This window comes from Monosiga brevicollis, genomic scaffold (assembly GCF_000002865.3).
Source record: "Monosiga brevicollis MX1 MONBRscaffold_19 genomic scaffold, whole genome shotgun sequence".
Lineage (NCBI taxonomy): Eukaryota > Choanoflagellata > Craspedida > Salpingoecidae > Monosiga > Monosiga brevicollis.
Genome location: NW_001865056.1, coordinates 345512 through 360155, shown reverse-complemented (window position 1 = coordinate 360155; position 14644 = coordinate 345512). Strand labels below are relative to the sequence as shown.

Genomic DNA, 14644 nt, shown 5'->3' with positions numbered 1-14644 from the left:
GAAAAAAAAAGGGGGGGGGGGGGGGGGGGGGAGGTCAGATCCAGGCGCCATGGAGAGGAGTTAGTGATGCAGGGAAGGGCCGGGACAATGGCAAGGATGGCAAAGAGCACATCACCAACCATGAATGGGCCGTTTCATCGAGATGGAAACGTGTATGAGAAAACGAAAGAAAAGTGACACACAAAAAAAGGCCAGAAAGCCGGGTAAAACAATTGCCATAAACAAAAAGAGGAAAGAAAGGCGATGCCGCACTCAGCACTGCTGCACAAACGAGAAAAAGATTGAGGTGCACTTTGCAGACAACACGCGGGTGGTGTCTGTGCCATGCAAAAAAAACATTCTCCTTAGCACGCAAAGGGGCGAAAATACCGCAGGCGCGCTTGTGCGAGGCAGGGTGAGGACAGCTAGACACTTCCTTCGGCGATGGGCATTTACATGGAGAGCATGTCACGCTTGATCTCAGCGATGGCCTTGCCGGGGTTAAGGTGCTTGGGGCACGTCTTGGTGCAGTTCATGATGGTGTGGCAGCGGTACATGGAGAAGGGATCGCGAAGCTTCTCCATGCGTTCCTTTGCGCGGTCGTCGCGCGAGTCAGCCATCCAGCGGCGGGCCTGCATCAGGGCGGCCGGGCCAAGGTACTGGTCCATGTTCCACCAGTAGGAGGGGCATGAGGTGCTGCAGCAAGCGCACAGGATGCACTCATACATGCCATCCAGCTTCTTGCGGTCCTCGACTGACTGCAGGTACTCGCGTCCGTCTTCAGGGGCCTTATCAGTCTGCAGCCAGGGCTCAATGGCCTGGTACTGCTGGTAAAAGTTGGCCATATCCTGAAGCACAAACGCATGCGACACCGAGTAGCAAGGGGTCGTGAAGGCTCGCAATCTGCCCATATACCACACGGCAGGCTGGATGATTCAAGTGTTGGCATGCATGCGAAGCTAACTTACCGGAACCAGATCCTTGACCACGTACATGTGGGGCAAGGGGTTGATCTTCATGGCGGAGGAAGACTCGGTGGTGACGCGGCACAGGCAAGCCAGGGTGTTGGTACCATCGATGTTCATGGAGCACGAGCCACAGATGCCTGTATATTTGGAGCAACCGACAACATGAGGCAAGGCGGTAAAAAAAGTCAAGGGCTCGTGAGGCCTCGGCTAGGACACACCTTCACGGCACGAGCGACGGAAGGTCAGAGTCGGGTCCTGTTCGTTCTTGATCTTGATCAAAGCATCCAGAACCATGGGGCCGCACCTGTTCGATTCGAGACCAAGCCAATGAGAGGCCCACGATCCAGCAGTGGCAAGTCAATTGATGCAGAACGAGCCAGTGCCGATTGTTTTTAAAAAGGCACTGGTGGGGGCTGGTGGAGTAGAAAGGCGGGATTGGTGCGAGGCAACATACGAGTTCATGTCGATGGAGTACTCTTGCATGCGGGGCTTATCGCCGGGACGTTCGGGGTCCCAGCGGTAGATGGAGAAGGACTTCATCTTGGGGGCTGCGGCCTCAGTGCTGGCAGCACGAACGGCAGAGAAGGACACGGCCTAACGTTGCATCCGGCCCGCCCGGCAGAGTCGGTTCCAAGCAAGGACAGAGGAGCATGATGGTGAGAAGCTACAAAGATAGCTGTCTGGCTTTCATTTGGTCTCGAAAACCTGGCTCGGCACCTGCCCCAAATGGGGTGCACACGTCGAGCAAGATGTTGTGGGCCTTTGCCTTCCCAAAAAAAGCTCAACCCATTCCTTCGTTTCTCGCCCCGATGAATCCAGCTCCAGCAGGTGGTCGGGCCATCGCCATCACTGCTCTTGCCGTGCTTTTCCAATCCGAGCCGGGCTGCATGCACAAGCTTACCTTCATCGAGGCAGAGCGGAGAGTGCGCAGCGCCATGGCCATGGTGGTGGTCAAACGCACAAACTGTAAAGCAAGAGCAGACACCACATGCAACGAAGAGTTGGTTGAAATGGCGGTGAGTCTGAGGCAGCTTGAAAATGAACCGATGAAGCATGCACACTGTGTGGCGTGTTCCCTGGACTTGCAAGACATGCAACAAGGCCCCACCCAGCCCAGCACGTCAACAAGACGAGCCCATCCCATCACGGAGAGACCCAACGGTACGCGGTTTCGAGAACGGGCTGCAAGAAACCGCCTCTCACTTGCAGCCAGTAGACCAAGCCGAGCCCCTCCCCGTTCCAACCAATCTCCCAAACACCAAGACAAATGCAACGGCACAAAGAGCAAAAGGCAGCTCGATACAACAGAAGGCCAGCAGCAGCAGCAGCAGCAGCAGCAGAAGCTTCGCAGGCGCTGCCATTTGAAGCCTCGCTCAGTCTCTGTCTCTCTCTCTCTCGTTTCTCTCTCTCATTCTTTTGTTAGTTACTCACTGTAACAATATAAAATGAGAGCACATGAGCTTCTCTCTCTTCTCTCTCTCTCTCTCTCTGTCTTATACTTTTTTTTCTTTTGTTCTCGCGCACTCGGAAGTTTCTGACGAGGTGTGGCCTTTGAGCAAACGGCTTGAAAGCCGATGGCAGTTTGTCAGGCGTTGCGTCAGGTGGATCGTCTGACATAATGTGATTGTCAGACTTTTGGGGACTGGCACATGGGCTGATTGAGATTGAGCGCGTTTTTTTTTTTCTGCTCTCGCTGAGCGCGCGCGCGTACTCGGACTCCTTTTGGGTGTGCCTTTTCCCTGGACTCGTGAGGCGACGATATAGTTTGAAGGCGGATCGTGAGGCGTTTGTTCGACATAATACGTGCTTCAGTGGACGGTTGGGTCAAGGTTATAAGAGAACAAGGTGCCTGGAGCAATGGCGGCACCCGAAGAACAGGCCCCCCTGCAGGAGGAGGAGGAGCCTCTTGATCCGGTGCTCGAGATGCAGTTGTGTGCACGGTAGGTTCAACCCAGCTTTTGAGCACCATGGGCAGTCAGCTTGTCAACCTTCTTGTCCTGGATGTGTCTCACGACCTGTCACTGTGGCCTGCTGTGATTATCCTCTAGTTATGGTGAACTTGAGGACTTGGTGGCTTGGCTAGATCAACATGGCGTGGACGTTAATGCTGCTGACGACCTTGGCAACTCTGGTTCGTGATATCAGCCTGCAAAAGGCTTTTTGGGGGGTCTTACCCCCCACTCCCACCCCCTTCCTGTCGTCTTGTCGTCTGCATCTAGAGCGCCTGCTGCTTGGTAGCCTGTTCAAGAAGCATGGTCATCACCTCCACTGCCCTCCTGCTCAGCTTGCCTGCTCACTCACCGCGCCTCTTGGCTGCGCCCCCCCCCCTCGGGCCCGTGTCGTCTTGTAATTGTAGCCCTGCATCTGGCTGCCGCCAATGGGCATCTGGATTGCGTTCAAGCACTCATGGAGCGCGGCGCCCATTTCAAAGCCAATGATAGTGGCAACACCCCTCTGCACTGGGCCATTACCAACAAGGTTAATCCTCCTGCCCGGCGCTCTGGCCGTACCGAGGCCCCGTTCCGACCCAACGTGATATCAACTCTTCCACCAAGCCTGTTCTTACCGGTCATCTAAATGTTACTTTATTTTTTCCAAACGCTAGGCCGTGGACATGGTTCGGCTGCTGCTGGATGGGTTTGAGCAAGTAGACGTCTTGGCCACCAACAGTTTTGGTGTGTTAATAACTTTTTCGTTTTTGTAGAGTCATCCCGTGGATCGATCTCACAACGCCACCTTCCCGCGGCCGCTTTAGGCAAGAGCTGTGTGTCCGAGGCCTTCAACGTTGAGGACAAAGATGTTTTGCAGATGGTTCTTGAGCACCCCAGTGCCAAGCAGCTAGAAAAGAAGGGTGGTCAACCGGATGCTGCGGTCCAGGGGGCAAGTGGTGAGGGAACTGAGACTGAGTGTCGACCCCAACGTGGTGCAAAAATACGAACACGTCATGTGCTTCAAACCGGACACGCCCCCCCTTCACGTTGACGAGATTGCCACCTCCTGGTTCGGCAAGGTGGGTTGTTTTGAAGCCACGCAGAGTGTACACACCATGTCACCAACTAATCAACTGACGCTTTTCTTCCTCTTCCTCCTCCCTCTGCTGCCTGTGTCCCCCACTCCGGTCTGGATTGTCTGGCCTCTTTTTGCACAGGTGTTTGACAAGCGAGCTGAAGATGACACGACGGGCATTCAAATCTGGGCAGCATCCTTGGTCATGGCATACTGGATCGTTGACCTGGCCCCTGAACTTGATGGCAAGCGGGTGTGTGAGCTGGGTGCAGGATGCGGTCTCCCTGCGCTAGCCACCCTGGCTTATTCAGACGCTAAACAGGTATGTCACGAAGCCGCGTGTCGCTCTTGGATCGCCTTTTGAGCATTCGTTCGACGTTATGTTCTCATGACGTTGGCCCTTGTCTACACCAGGTGGTGATGACCGACGTGTTTGAGCCTACGCTTGAAAACTTGCGGGCCAATGTCAAACGCAACGGAGACAACAATAGCATGGCCAGCCGTGCCGCCGTTCATTGCTTGGACTGGACCAAGCCTGAGACATATCGCATTGACCCCGACGTTGCCGTCGACCAACAGTTTGACGTTCTCCTCGGCTGTGACCTGATCTATGACAACGCGCTTGTCCAGCCGCTTATCAACACCATCCGGGCCCTTCTACCCGTTGGTGGTACTTTCTACTATGTTTCTGGGGGCAAGCGGTTCGTCTTCATCTAATGTTCCTCATTGCGAGCAACCTTTTTTTTTTTTCTTTTTTTTTTTTTGAGGGGTTGGCGGGGCACCTGATATCACGCTCATTTGGTCTGCCTATCCTTCCTCATCTGCTCAATGCGCCGGACATATGCTTGCCCAATTCTGCAGCCAAGGTGCCCGGGAACTCGTGCAAGAGCTCCGCACCACCCCAGGCTTGACGTGCGAGATGCATCAGCGGCCAGATTCGTACAAGAGCAATCCCTTGGTACGCCAGCGATGGGCAAACGGCTGTTTGGGGTTTTTTTTTCCGCCCCACTTGCTCGCCAATGTCTATCTCTGTCTGACTTCTTTGCTGACGCTTGACCATGCAGGTGGGCAAAACAGAAGCGGAGCTTGAACTGCATTTTAATGAATTATTTGACAACAACCAAGTTGGTAACTCAGGGCAACGGGAAGAGGGGTTGGCGCGGCTCGAGTGAAGGAGCAGGGGGTTTTTTTTTCCCATTGCACGTGAATGTGGGGCCGCAGATCATGCAGGGCACCGCAGATGTGGACGAAGCGTTTCACTGACAACTGCGTGTTCTCTCAATTCTCTTATCCGCCCTTCGCAGCTGCTGTTTGCCTTCCATCGTCAAGCCTGAGGAGGGTACATTGGCCACGCACAAGTACCTGTAGCTGCTGCGGCTGCCACTATGCCTGCTCGAGCCGTGATTGCCGCAGCTACAAGAATTGCCCAGGCGGTGCAAGGTTCATGTGAGAAGAATTCATGCGCATAAACAAGTCACAGCTCAACACGATCGCGTATTCAAAAGAGGGCTGGCACAAATGACACAGAATCAAGTGACAACAAGAAAAAAACCCGACATCTTACGTTGCGCGCTTCATCGCGATCCTCTGAATCGTAACCCTCGCCGTCCAATGTCTTGAGGCCCTGGATAGCGACCAAGGCTTCCACACGATAATCGCCCTCCTCCGCGCACGAGTTGCCGCTCATTGACAGGTGTGCCAGGCTGGACAGCACACTGAGCTCCTTGAGAATGTTCAGGTCGGCAAAGTTGTTGTCATCCAGATGCAGTGTTGTCAGGTTGGGCAGTGTCGTGTCCAGCTCGATGGACTATGAACGTCACCAGCACCACAAACACGCGGACGAGATGAACGGACAAGCCACACTCTGATTTACACGTCGGTTCAAACATAGGCGTCGGGTGCAGATATACTCACCTCGAGATGACTGCCCATGGCACTCAGAGTGGTCAAAGCTGGAAGATCACCCAGAAACTGCAGGCTACCCACTTCGTTCCCGGACAGCTCGAGTTCAGCCAACCGCGGGTGATCAAGGGTGTCTAATGCCCGCAGCCTGCAACAGTGGGATGGTGGCTGGGGTGAGGCTCGGGTGCTCGCTCGTCACGATGCACCAACACGAACAATCTCATCAGGCCAAAGGGGCTTTCAACAAGTTTAGCCAGCCGTGGGTGATGTGCGAGTAGGAACCGACTTGTTTTCTGATATGTTGAGGTGTTCGAGGGCAGGCAATTGCGTGGCAAATCCCAGCGCCCTGATGCTGTTGGTACTCGCATCCAGGTAGCGCAAACTTGGTGTGTTGAGCTCATCCAGGTTCTTGATGTGATTACCTGCCAGAGTCAGGGTGAAACAATAAATGTGAGCCAAGGTGGCTTTCGGTGTGAGCGGGGCCAGGCGGATGAGCATTCCATGTCGCACCACTGATGTCCAGGCGTTGCAGATATTTCATCTCGCCTAGCTGCAGCTGCTTGAGACGATTATTGCGAACTGTGACACTGGTAAGGTACTTGAGTGACGCCAAGGGCTGCAAAGTTGTCAGATCGTTGCCATTCAGCTCCTGTAATCAAGAAAAAAAGCAAACAGACCTCGTCAATCATCTCTATGGCGATAAAGTTCAAGCTGGCGCACTCGAAGAGAGCCCCTGAAAAGCGCCGACGGCAACTTTCTTACCAGAATTTGAAGATGCTTAAATTCGGCCAGTACGGCCACGTCGGTCACCGCGCTGTGACGACGCATAATGACGAGACAACATCCAAGCAGGCAGCGTCGTGAGGAAGCGGTACCCCCTTCCCCTTCGACACACATGCACGCCCATACGCACCGATCAAGCAGACGGCAACGAATGAAAGCAAATTCAAGGGCATCGGCTGTTCGACCCAAAAGGTCCAAGGTGCCAGCCACATCGTCCCGAGTAGCCACCACTTCCTCAGCCTGACGCAGGGAAGAGAATGATCAGCATGCATGCGACACGGGAGCACGTGGGCTGTGTGAGTGGGTTCACGTGAGCATACCTCTTCCTCTTCTTCCTCTTCTTCCTCTTCCTCTGCATCCTCTTCCTTCTCGTCTTGATCGCCATCGGCAGCGCCTGCGTCGCTGGTGGGCGCGTCCTCCTCTTCACCCTCAGCCTCGTCCGCTACATCCTCCTCGAATTCTTCTTCGCGCACGTCCTCGGCTAGTTGACTCGACATGGCTCACGATCTTTGTCGGCTTTCAACTCGGTGTGCCGGGGCTTCTTCAGGACAGATCGGGTTTGCCGTTTGCGGTCACGCCAAAGATGCTTGCAACGTCGCTGGTAGCAATTGCGGGGGACGGGCTTGATGCCGGTCAATATGGCACCTCGCTATTGACACCTCGCACTGAGCAACCGTGGGCCCCTGCAGGGTCCTACAAGCGACCAGTTCGAAAAATAAAGCGTGCTAAGCAGAGCCACAACGACACACGGTATGCTTGCCGAAGCTACCGCTCCTTGCCGCGGCTGCTCCCTGGGTGCCGTTTCCTTCGCAGCTTGAGTCGAGCACAGAAGTGCGAACTTTGATGGCATTCGATCGGCAAAACTGGGTCACTAAGGCCGCGGGAGAATTAGTACATTTGGTAGTGCTGCTCAAGCGATAGTGTGAATTATATCACGCTTTGATCAATGATGATTTGAAGAGAGATGAAGAGGTGGTGCTTGCTGCATCCAGAGAAAGAGTTGGCCAGATGTAACACAACGATGCGAATTCGAAGCAGAAAGCAGAGATGAGAGTGAAACACATGAAGAATGCAGAGACACCAAATAGCATGTTATGTCAGACAATTCATGAAAATTTCGGATTTTTTCCATTTCCAACGGTCGCACATCCGTTACACGCCAGCTCTGAGCGGGTGACGGCTTGTTTGAGGGCCGACGGCAGCGCAGGCGGCAAGAGGCGGACGTGGAAGGATGGCGGGATTGCTGGCGGGACAGGGTCCTTTGCCGCCATGGCAGGCCAGACGGAGCGATCGATATGATGTTGGACGCCGGGGGCCCTTGGGTGCACAGCGCTCGGGTCAAGGCGATCCTGAAGCAGTTGAAGCTGATGACAACATGGACCTGGCAGAGTTGCTGGAGACGCTCCCTCACGAGCAACGCCAATATTATGCCAAGGTATGGAAAAGTGACAAAAGGCGATTCGTGAATCGGGCGCTGATGCAGAACGGCCCCCCTTGCCCGTCCTCATCTTCTTGTTCTGAACCCGACTTGCAGTTGGTGCAGGCACGAGAGGAGGTGACGCGTACGACAGCCATCATGGAGAGAGTCTTGGATGGACGCGAGGCATTTGCTGAGGATGCCTACGAGCTACACCGAGAAATGCATGCGGATGCAGCTCAGCAGCGCCCGGACGGCTTTGCAACGGCACCCGACTACCCCTTTGAGCTCCCAACTGCTCCGTTGGCCCGCGCGTCTGATCTGCATCACCGTCTGGCTGACATTCATTTCAGCATCCCGGACGAGGATGTGAGACCCCGTGCTCCAGCCCCGGACCCCATTGCGAACATGTGGCAAGGTTGGTGTGAGCAACAGGCCGTGCTTTTGCAAGAAAAATGATTCACCCATCTGCCCGTTTGTAGCGTGTGTCTGCGTCTTTCTTCTCGTTCCGCGCTTTTAGTCCATCTTCCATGTCACACTCTTGCCATGCCTTCCTTTTCCGCCCCCGCGCATACCTGTGCGCCGCAGCTTCTCACGTTCATATGACCTCTGCTGCAGGCTTTGATCCCAACGACTACTTCCCACCAGAACAAGTGCGAAAGGCACCACCCCCGCCACCACCCAAGGCTCGACCCGTGCGCCCGCCTCCTCGTGTGGCCAGCTGCACGGCTCCAGTGATCACTAAAGGCATGATCGCCTACATGCAAGAAAAATCGGGTCGTGCTGCCGCTAGTGAAGCTGAATGCCAGAACGCACCGCAGCCAACAACCATGCCAGGTCAGTGGGCCACGAACCAATCTGCATCATTGTGACGAGTCTCAAGGTGACCCTCACGGTGGCTCGCCGCTGCTAAATCCATTTGTCAGCCTCAACATTGCAAGAGCGAATGCCCCATATGCTTGACCAACGCTTGCGCCAAGCAGAAAAGGTTGGTCGTGCAATCGAAGAACTCAATCTTTAGCGCTGTGCGCCCTTGACCATTCTTGACTGTGATTCCGCTTGACCCATCTTCGATTCCTTTGCCCATGGCAGTTTACGACATTGCGTCAAACGTGGCGCGAGAAGCAAAAGGCTCATCAACATGCCCAAGCCCGCCACGAGCGTCTCAAGTATGCTTGTACTCGTTGCCATCTGCCAATGCAGGACGTTGCATCTGCTCCACCCTTGACTCAACTCAATCGACTGTCTCATAGAGAGGAGCGGGAAGCTCAACACGCAAACTTCAAGGCTGCGCCGCCTCCACGCCAGATTCTTCGCTCGGACAAATACGCCCAGTTACAGGAACAGGACTTTTATCGAAAAATCAAGTCAGACCCATCTTGGATTGACTCGTGTGCCCGTGCAACGGCCTTGCCCGGCACTTGCTCGGTTTCTATGCTCTATCTCATACCAGGCAACGCTGCTTACAGACTGCGCATCCGGGCCGAAGAAAAGCTCAAGGCAGCCAAAGCCCCAGGAGCCATGGAAGAACGCGCCTGGGTCTGGGCGGAGCGACAGGCATTGCGCCGAAAGTCTGAGCCTGTCAATCCAGTGCCTGCACACCCCACTACTCCCGCCTCGACGCAAAAGAAGGTGCGGGCCATAAGTGCTTGCCTCATCAACCGGAGGTGATTGAGTCTGATGCAGTGACGGTATGATGCGTTCTTCACCTCGCATCCTGGTAGGCTCCGACGCGGCCCGTGCCATTTCATCTTACAGCAGCCCGGGCAAAGGCTGATGTGATTGCGGAGGCCCGACGCAAGGAGAAAGAAGCGCAGACAAAGCCAGCTACGCGCTCGGGTCAGTTAACTCTGTTCTGTGTCCTTGACCAGTTTCTGTGGGAAGGAACGAGTCAAACGCAGGTTTATGGTGCGCCTCACGATGCAACCGGCCTGCCCTCAGAAGACGCCAAGATCAAAGCCGTTTTGGCGCTGGCCCGCGCAGGGCAGGAACCAGAGTGCCGCATGACACGGGCTGCTCAGCTGCGGACCAAAGCTGTGCGTTGCTGCTGGCTCGATGTGTTCGGCAAAGCTATTTTGCCGCCCCTGACGCCGCTCTTCGCCATGTCGTGATAGAATCTGGCGCGGCTGGAAGCTCGTGAGGCCGAGCAAATGACAGCGGAAGCCGAGCACTCGCTTCGTGCTCGAGGCTTGCAGCAACGAGCCCGTCGGCTTCGCGCTCAGGTAAGCTTGAATGGCCTCATTCCGAATCGAGCAACGCTGCTGGGGCTACCAGCCTATGCCATGACGGCGCTGGCCGTTGCTGTTGCAGGTATCCCGCCGTAGTTATTTTTCTCCACCTCTCCTGCACTGACCGATGGACATGTGTAGATGCGGCAGGAGGCCGAGGATTTTGACCAGCGCACTGCGCAGTCACGTATTCGCAAGCGTCAGCTTGAGGTGGGTTGCGTGTCCGACCTGAGCGGTGTTGATTCACTGTCAGATAATGAGATTCAATTCAAAGTGTCACCGTCGCGGCCGTGATTCTTGTCTGCGTCCCACCTCTAGTTGTCAATTGCCGACAATGAGCTTGCCTACCAGCGATCACTGGGGCGCATGCACCTGCGGCTTGAGGCGCGGCCTCCTGTGCATGCTCGTACTCAAGATGCTCTCGCACCTGGTGGGCGGCGCCCAGACCGGAATGACTCGGCGCAAAACCTTGACGACACTGACCTGACGGTGAGTCAATTCCATGCCGGACCCTCTCAAGTGTTCTTTTTTGTTTGAAGTGAAATACTGAACCCCCCACCTTCTCTCGTTTCTTTTCTCCTTGTGCTTTTTGCCTGATCATAGGTCAGTGACACGGAGAGCGGTGAGTTGGGTGTGTATGAGAGCGCCCCCCAGAACTCAGCCTCCACAAGCAGCTGTAGCACCCCACGTTCGCCATCGCCAGCTACTGTGCTCGAGTATGTGGACCAAGCTGGTGCAGCAGAAGCTCACGGCAGCTGGCCAGCCGCGAGTTTGTCTGGCGCCGGACAGCGAGATCTGCAGTTGGAACCACACGAGGACTTGTATGGCGTCCCGTCTGGGAACGCTGCTTCTGCCGTCTCGGTTACGGGCTACTTTGCAACAGCAAATAGCGAAGGCGACGACTCGGATCTCTCGGGCTCGATCAGCCTGGTGAATGAGAGTCAGCACTTGGCCGTTGATGACCTTTGGTGAAGACTTCAGGAGTCAGACTGGTCATCAATAGAGGCCACATCAATTTGATAATTATTATTCACATGGAAGTTATGGGGGTCTGCTACCACTTGCTGGGTCAAGCAGTTCGATTCATTCTTTGCTTTGCTTTGCAATTGAAATCGAAATCAAGATGGATGTCGCGATGCACTATGGTGAAGAGTCGCATTGAGATGCGCCTTGAAAAACAATTCAAACCTCAAGCTCCAGCAACCGGAGCATCGACGCGTTAACCCATCACCTGCACTCTTTTTTTTTTTTTTCCGCGTGCTTGCGTGGAACGAACCATGGAAGCACGACTTGCAGTCTTCTTCGCCTTTGCACCGATGGAAGGGCATGTCGAAGAAGAATCGGGCAGCCAGCCGGGTGACCTCACCTGTATTGCAGCCAGTTGGATACGCGGGACGCCCACCAAGCCGTCATCTAATTTCCATCGAATTTCCTAGACTTTTTAGCACCTTTTCAACTTCCCAGGGATCAAGTTTACAATACGAGCACACTCTGCACTTTTGCACACACACACACACACACACACACACACACACACGGAGAAGATGGAGGAGACCAAGCTCCTTCCTCCGGTGATGGTCAAGGTGACCCCGGCCATGCGCGAGGTCGCCGACCAGCTCAAATGCCAATCCGTCTTTGCAGGTGGGGGCGTTACACGGTTGCTGGCTGTCTCTCCTTGCTTGACCCGGGCCAGTGGGGGCTGATTTGGGGCTGATTTGGGGGCGACTGGTAGATGACACGGTGGCGTGGTCGGAGGTCCTCGACCTCAAGGCGCGAGCTCAAAAGCAAGGTGCGTGTGTGCTCAAGCTCTTGTTGACCACTTCAAGGCAGCATGGCCTTGGTTCTCAATTCTAACACGTGCACATACCGTGCGTGGCGCCTGACCACACTTGCAGGCGTATCGCCTCCCGTTTACTTGCATCGATTGATGGTCAACTCGGAGATTGTGGAGAAAGGCTACCAAGCACCCGAGCCGGTACTTATCGCTGGCTCCGTTTCCGCTCAGCCTCAGCCTCGGACACGCCATCCATCCATCCCAGCTCACCGGACCTGGGGTATTTTATCTTCGCATGACCTGCGCACCAGCATCCGGATCTCGTGGCTCGACGTGAGCGTCTCAAGGCCATTGTAGCTGAGCGCGAGTATCAGCGGATGGTGCGCCGCGTCGAGGGCAGCAGCGTATGTGACCCCTTTTTGCCACACACCTCTTGAACCGGGTCTGCGGGACATCAGCACTCATCCCGCTTGTGGCATCACGGCCTTCTACGCCAATGTGATGCATGTCCGTGCAGGCCGACTATACCAGCAGTCCCTTGGAAGGTATGTGCAGTCTCCCCGAGGAGTATCCCACCTAAATTCACCTCGCTGCCTGGATTCAGCGAGCTGGGATGTCAACCTTGCTGATTCATGCCCCAGCATTCTCTTGTGCCTTCCTTACGTTGAACGACCATGGCTGGCTTGCTGTGACCTGCAGTCAAGGAGATTGGCCGTCAGCTGGGCGTCATCTTTAACATCCTGCTGACGCTCGTGGCCTGCTTCTTCTTTGGGTTTTTCGCCTCACAATATGCCTTTCCAAACGTCGCCTGGGTATGTTTTGCGTTTGTTTACTCCTTGGCGCAGGCCTTTTTGACACGCCAGTAGCCGTATAACTCTCTACCTTTGATCGTTCAAGCTCACGAGCAGGCCTGTCCCGCTCGCTCCGGTCAACCCATTCCAGCGCGTCTTGTTTGGTGTTTTGTGTAGTGTCGTGGCCGTGGGTGCCGAGTTGTATTTTCTGTTGCGCTTTAGTGAGCGGGCTGAATCAGAGCAAGCCAACCAACGGCAAAATCCTCTGGGTGCTGGCTCGGGAGCTTCAACACCCAGGGCGGCCCTTCAGTCGGCCCCCAAGAACAAGAAGGTCTGAAACAAGCTTCTTTTCCAGCTGTGCCCGTGACCATGCTCTTCGAGGCACAGCATGGCTCTGAGGTCGTTAGAAAATGCACGTTGTACTTGTGCGGGCGCTGTGCGCTGCCATTCATGTGCCCTAGCTTGTTAGCATGGATATCAATTTGAATCGTGCTCTCATCACACAATCCACACCAAAAGCGGAGCATCGTGTCCACCGCATGCCCCAACATGAAGGCTCATCCATTCTGAACACCAATAGCAAGCGTCATAACTGCAGCCATCACCTCTCCTACGCCGAAACGCAGCGGCAAAAGTTGTTCTTACATGTAGTAAATTCCTGATGTGAATCTTAAAGCAGAGGTTTTGCTCTTTCATTTTTTTTTCCATTTTCTCTCTGTGTGTGTTTGATGTGTGTGTGACTTCACTGGAGCGATGGGCGCCGGCAACTACTACCTGGCCATCATTGGCGCCGATGATAAGCCGCTGTATGAGTCGAGTTTTGGCATTCTGAATGAATCCAATGAGGATCCTGAGAAGAGGGTACGAACAACCGATCGGCTCCGCAAGCAGCCTTGTTGCTTGCGGACCTCCGCAGGATTGACTTGTCAAGCATGGGCGCGGGCTTCTACGCTCATCCCTTCGCGGCCCCCTTGCACCTTGTTTGCCTCAACTCCCCTGACCAGGCGGAACGGGTCCTGTCTTATCAGCAAGTAGCGTTTGCTGCGCTTGACAGTATCGATGATGAGGCCGGACGAAATCCAAGCACGTGAGTCCTGCTCACAGATTTACGAATGGCCGCCTCGCCCCCCCTTTTTTTGTCGTGCCTTGACCGCCCGCCCGTCGCGTGGCGGTAACATTCCACGCTTAGGTTCATCAAGGTAGACCACCGCTTTGATGAATGGTCCATGCAAGTGGCCGCTTGCGTCACTGCGACCAATGTAAGAGCCGAAACCGGACCGCGGAACGCTGGACTGGCCCAACACCCATGGCGACCGAAGGCCAAAGGGCAAGATTGAGCCAATCGCCGCTGTCTCACAACTCCAATCACGTGTGCTGTAGATTCGCATTGTGCTTCTGTACGACAGCCGCTCCGATGAAGGCGTCAAGGCCTTTTTGCAAGAGATTCACGAGCTTTATGTCAAGGTTTGGCTCGATGCTGCTTCGTTTGGCCGGCCCACACCCAGGATGCCAGTCTTCCTAGCATGTGTTCCCTCTCTGAGCCACAATTCACCTTTGACCGTACGTGTGCTGCCGCTCTGTCTGGTATAATTTAGGTCATGCTCAACCCGCTTCGAGCACCTGGTACCCCGATCGCTGGCGTTGCGTTTGAGCAAAAGGTCTTTCAGGCGACCCGGCGACATCTGTAGACTATCTCGATTGGAAGCAGATCATTGCTTTCGGGGCTGAGCCCTTAGGTTGCTGTTGAAAATTGCGTCGTGCTTGTTGTTTAAATTGCGGTTTCTTCTTTCGCCTTC

General features: G+C 54.9%; 4 protein-coding genes across 4 annotated transcripts; 2 read left to right on the top strand and 2 right to left on the bottom strand.

Annotated features, from left to right (window-relative positions):
* Positions 1–374: 374 nt before the first annotated feature.
* MONBRDRAFT_33413 (uncharacterized protein) lies at positions 375–2308 on the bottom strand (the record flags this gene model as incomplete). The annotated part of the gene is made up of 6 exons (XM_001747798.1): positions 375–827; positions 948–1084; positions 1166–1251; positions 1402–1541; positions 1849–1911; positions 2192–2308. 6 exons carry the CDS (start codon positions 2306–2308, stop codon positions 432–434), a joined length of 939 nt encoding a protein of 312 aa, XP_001747850.1. The 3' UTR covers positions 375–431.
* A 496-nt stretch (positions 2309–2804) lies between these two features.
* On the top strand, positions 2805–4670 carry MONBRDRAFT_10114 (uncharacterized protein; the record flags this gene model as incomplete). The annotated part of the gene is made up of 4 exons (XM_001747899.1): positions 2805–2887; positions 3825–3957; positions 4096–4275; positions 4368–4670. 4 exons carry the CDS (start codon positions 2805–2807, stop codon positions 4668–4670), a joined length of 699 nt encoding a protein of 232 aa, XP_001747951.1.
* Positions 4671–5366: 696 nt separating this feature from the next.
* Positions 5367–7135, bottom strand: MONBRDRAFT_10113 (uncharacterized protein; the record flags this gene model as incomplete). Its single annotated transcript, XM_001747797.1, has 8 exons — positions 5367–5462; positions 5518–5760; positions 5868–6003; positions 6142–6277; positions 6366–6504; positions 6618–6669; positions 6769–6878; positions 6959–7135. 8 exons carry the CDS (start codon positions 7133–7135, stop codon positions 5367–5369), a joined length of 1089 nt encoding a protein of 362 aa, XP_001747849.1.
* Positions 7136–8013: 878 nt separating this feature from the next.
* Positions 8014–14499, top strand: MONBRDRAFT_33411 (uncharacterized protein; the record flags this gene model as incomplete). The annotated part of the gene is made up of 26 exons (XM_001747898.1): positions 8014–8073; positions 8173–8473; positions 8674–8892; positions 8982–9043; positions 9148–9224; positions 9309–9422; positions 9525–9687; positions 9780–10091; positions 10170–10277; positions 10425–10493; positions 10887–11223; positions 11748–11924; positions 12016–12072; positions 12179–12258; positions 12369–12461; positions 12575–12602; positions 12757–12869; positions 12924–13012; positions 13071–13179; positions 13310–13433; positions 13600–13709; positions 13853–13935; positions 14038–14107; positions 14229–14312; positions 14354–14408; positions 14444–14499. 26 exons carry the CDS (start codon positions 8014–8016, stop codon positions 14497–14499), a joined length of 3150 nt encoding a protein of 1049 aa, XP_001747950.1.
* Positions 14500–14644: the final 145 nt, after the last annotated feature.